The sequence below is a fragment of the Castanea sativa genome, chromosome 12 (genome assembly GCF_040712315.1).
Source record: "Castanea sativa cultivar Marrone di Chiusa Pesio chromosome 12, ASM4071231v1".
Classification (NCBI taxonomy): Eukaryota; Viridiplantae; Streptophyta; class Magnoliopsida; order Fagales; family Fagaceae; genus Castanea; species Castanea sativa.
In genome coordinates, this window is record NC_134024.1 from 45,405,180 (window position 1) to 45,409,758 (window position 4,579).

At 35.1% G+C, this 4,579-nt stretch overlaps 1 protein-coding gene across 1 annotated transcript; it reads left to right on the forward strand.

The window, feature by feature from the left end:
* Window positions 1-1,705: 1,705 nt before the first annotated feature.
* Window positions 1,706-2,467, forward strand: LOC142620760 (receptor-like protein 9DC3). The gene is made up of 2 exons (XM_075794075.1): window positions 1,706-1,805; window positions 1,989-2,467. Exons 1-2 carry the CDS (start codon window positions 1,706-1,708, stop codon window positions 2,465-2,467), a joined length of 579 nt encoding a protein of 192 aa, XP_075650190.1.
* The last annotated feature ends 2,112 nt before the right edge of the window (window positions 2,468-4,579 follow it).

Sequence of the window (4,579 nt, forward strand, 5' to 3'; positions counted from 1 at the left end):
ATGATGCTTTTTTTGTTGCATGTCACATGATCATGCATTACTCATGCATACGTACCTTTTCTTTTCATCTTCTGGTACTATTTGTTGATTGATGCTTTTCTGTTTCTCTCTCTCTCTCTCTCTCTCTCTCTCTCTCTCTCTCTCTCTCTCTCTCGGATAGTCTATGCAATGGCACCAAAGCGTAAGTCTACTCCGTCCCGGAACCCTCTTCATTTCGGGGCATCATCTTCTAACTCCATTCCTCTTCATGTTAGGTTCCGTGCTGAGAAGGCCCGTAAGGACTTCTCGGAGAACTTCTTCAAACGTGGCATTCATTCAAAATGCCACGTTATCCTATCGGACTTTTTTTGATACTGCTCTTCCGACTGTCATACACAGGTGGGGTTGGGAATCTCTTTGTGAGATGCCCATGAGTTGTCCCTCCGTGATCATACGGAGTTCTACTCCAATATGCATTGTTTCGATTCTTCTTTACCTCAGTTTTCCACTCTTGTATGAGGTACACGTATAGTAGTTACTCCGGAGCTTATCTCCGAAGTGCTACATGTTCCGAGGGAATCATATCCTGATTACCCCGATTGTCCACGTTTGAGGACTGTGTCCAAAGATGAACTTCTGTCTCTCTTCTATGAGACACCTTCTTCATGGGGTGAGCGTCAAAACACCTTATGCTCGGACTTTGCAAAAAGTCCGAGGTACCTGAATATTGGTGTTAGGACATATGTGGAACTTGTTGTGAATATATGTAAATAGGATTGATTAATCCTTTGACGAAACACACTTTACTTGTAATTGGGTAGATCTAGGATGGTTTAAGTCTTCAAGCAACATTGTGTTCAAGTTAAGAGTTAAAGCCATGCAAAATTGCTACAAGAATCAAGTGAAGATTTGCTGTATTTTAAAGCTCGACAGATAGCTTGATAGATTGTATCTATTGAGATTTAAAAGGAACTTTTTAGCCTGATGCTCGACAGATAGTCTATCTATCAAGAATTACGAAAATCAGATTTCCAGATCTGTTTTTCACGCATATCCAAGCTATTTGTGTAGAGTTTCATTTCTCACAACCCTAGACATATATAAAGATTATTTTAAAGGCTGTCACACAAGGAATCAGAGCATTCCTTCATGCATTGTGTGACTGGAGGCAAAAGTTAACCTAGTTCATCTTTCTCTTGAAGAAGCTGTTGCGTTTGTACGCCGTAGGGTTTTGTAACCAAGGAGCTTCTTGATCTTCATTGTGTGGATGAACTGATGAACTTTGCAGCCAACATCTTTCTCAAGTTGTTATGTTTGTCATGTACTTGGATTCGTGCAAAGGAGTAAGCTGCGTACTGGGATCTGCGCATCGATTGGTTAGTCACGTACTGGGTGTTGTGCATTGAAAGGAGAGATTGTTACTACATTGCATGTCTAATTGTGTATTGGGGTAAGGGTTCAACTATAGGTTGATATAAGGTATTAGGATTCCTTTACTTGTAACTGCTTGTTTTGATAATAGTGGATTCTCAAGAGTGGTGACCTTAAATTCACCCGATGGGGTTTTGCCTCAGTAGTTTTCCCCATTCGTAAACAAATCACCTGTGTCAAGCTTATTTTTCCGCTGCATTTACTTTAGTTGGTGATTTGTTTATGTTATCATGCGTATTGCATGTAATTGAATCTAATTAATTAACTTGGCTAATTAATTTATTAATATTACCAAATGGGTCAATACATTCTTGTCCTATCAATTGGAAAACCCGAAACAAATTCTAGATTCCCAAAATTACAAGTCATTGACCTCTCTAACAATTATATTACTGGTAAGTTGCCATCTGAATACTTCCAAATTTGGAAAGCCATGCAAAGTTTTGAGGTAGGTGGCTTAACGTATATGCAAGAAAGTGAAAAGATCAGCGGCTAGTTAGACATATACAACTACCAAATGCAATTGACAAACAAAGGGATTAGGAAAAATTATTGCAAAATCATAGATTTCTTTGCAGCTATTGATCTCTCAAGTAACACATTTGAAGGAGAAATTCCAAAAATTGTGGGGAATCTAAAAGCACTTTGTATGCTCAATCTTTCCAATAATGTTCTTACCGGTTCTATCTTGGTGTCCTTGGTAAACCTAACAAACCTAGAATCACTGGATGTTTCTCAGAATATGCTAGTTGGAGAGATTCCTTTGCAACTAGTAGAGCTCACCTTCCTTGAATTCTTGAATGTGTCTCACAATAATCTTACAGGACCTATAACATATGGGGAACAATTTTCCACATTTCAAAATAGTTCATTTGAGGGAAATGCAAGATTATGTGGAAGGCAATTGTCAAAACAATGTACCATATCTAAGGACTCACCACCTCCACCATCAAGTTTTACAGAAAATCAAGACTTTGAATTTCCATTTTATTTTGATTGGAAAGTAGTTGTGATGGGGTACGGATGTGGATTTATAGTTGGTACTTTTGTTGGATAAATTATAATCAAAAGGAAGAGTGATTGGTTTATGAAGTGTATTGCGATTCACCATCCAACAGAAAGAAGGTTGAAGTGGAGGAGACATCAAAAATAAATTTAGTCAGATAGGAATTTTCCTTTATTTATAAATAAAGTCATGCATATGTTGCTATTATTAATAGTTTTTCCTTCTTCCTCTTTTTTTTCCTATAGTTTGGGAGGGGCAATGGATAAATTATTGTACTGGATAATATTGATTGTCTACTCCAACTTCAGTGTAATATGTTTGTGTGTTGCTTTTCTTATTTCACCTTTTCCTTTTGGAGGCCTTAGTTTTTCCATATATGATAAAATGGTGTTGTGTAAGGTATTTTAGATTTTAAAAGACTTAAGAGAAAATGCATAGTCTTGAATTATTAAGAATATGTGTTTAACATAGAATGGTTTTAGACTAGTTGAAGATGAACTAAGCCTATTAAGTCTAATATGATTTAATTGGGTGGATTGTTTGCCATGTTAATTATTAAAATCAGGGTATTGACTTTGTTATGTAGGGTACTGGAACTAATTCCAAAACTTTCTTGAGCAATTCCCAAGAATTTTGTGTGTGAGGAAAAAAAGGGGTAGTTTTTCAAAATGGAAGGGCATCAAAATCGAAAGCCATCATGAAAAAACTAAAAGATAGCTTTCTCACATATAAGTTAAAAAGTATAGTTCTCAATCCTGTTTTTAGAACAAACTGACAATTTTTTTTACGACCACAATAATAGTTGCTACATATTGGAGTTGTTATGACTATATAAAGGAAAATAAAGTTGTGTACAAAAACGAGGACGAGTAAAAAATGAAGACTTGGACGATTGAACACAAAAAGGGAGATGAAGACGGAAGAGTGAAGACCCACCACGAGCCGCTATTGAATGTACAGAGAGAATTAAAGGAGAAGCCATAGTTAAATTTTGTTTGGCAAGACATTTCCCTAAACAGGCCATAAGAGTTTGGAAGGGTCTATGGATAAAACTATAGACAAAACTTAGATATAGTACTTAGGTGTTGTTCTCATGGTTTTGAAATCCAAACCGTTCATTGAACTGTAAGGCTCCGTTTGGGAGTTCAAAAGGGAATGAAATGAAATGGAATGAAATAATCATAAGGGAATGGAAAGGAAAGGAATGGAATGGAATGTATTTAAGTAAGAGAAATGAATGGAATGGAATGGAATTAAGTAACCTTGATTGGATGTTTTAAAATAAAGGAATGAAAATGAATGGAATGTAAGTAATCTTGTTTAGGAGCAACATGGAGGGAATGGAAATGAATCATTTTATGATAATGTTACTATTAAATCCCTATTTTAAAATAAAAGGTTGAATATATACGGGTATTTTGGGAGTTTTAAGAAAAAAAATCATTAAATCTAATTTCATTCCCTCTCATTCCTCCCAATTTTGGGGGAATGAAAATTTGAGGTTTTAAGGGAACAGAGAGGAATGAGTGTTTCCTCCTACCCATTCCATTCCCTCTCACTTAAACTCCCAAACAAAGGAATGAGTTTTCCATTTCCTCCATTAAAACTCCCAAATAAGGGAAGGGAAGAATATTCTAAAATTATTCATTTCATTCATTTTCATTTATTTCCATTCCATTCCATTCCCTCCTCCTGAACGAAGCCTAAAAGGGAGAGGTTCAAGGTTTTTGAGGCCGAACTGAAGTTGAACCGGGGTCGAACCGTGATGACATCATAATTAATTTAATAATTAATTAAAGCCTAAATATAGATATTAAATTTATAAAACTAGCAAAATTGACTAATATATCTATATATGTGAGGGAAATTTAATGATTTTCAAGCATGTATTTAATATTTAAATAAGAAAGTTAATAAAAATAATAATAACCATGAAAACATTAAAATTTATGATTAATTTTTGAAGTAAAGTTGAATATCTTTGAAGAATTTTAATTATAATTTTTTTTATTCTTTGTAAGAGATGGATAATATAATTAAGTAGAATAGAATTGTGTTAAGTTGTTTTTATAAAATAAATAAAAAAATTGAACAGAGGTTGGACTGCACGGTTCATGCCACCGGTTCTGCATGAACCTGCGGTCCAACCCCGGTTTAAGGGGT

Excerpts from the sequence above, each read along its gene's own strand:
- LOC142620760 (XM_075794075.1), top strand. The coding sequence starts at position 1,706 with ATGGGTCAATACATTCTTGTCCTATCAATTGGAAAACCCGAAACAAAT. Across the intron at positions 1,806-1,988 it reads CTCTAACAATTATATTACTG|CTATTGATCTCTCAAGTAAC; the intron begins GTAAGTTGCCAT and ends ATTTCTTTGCAG.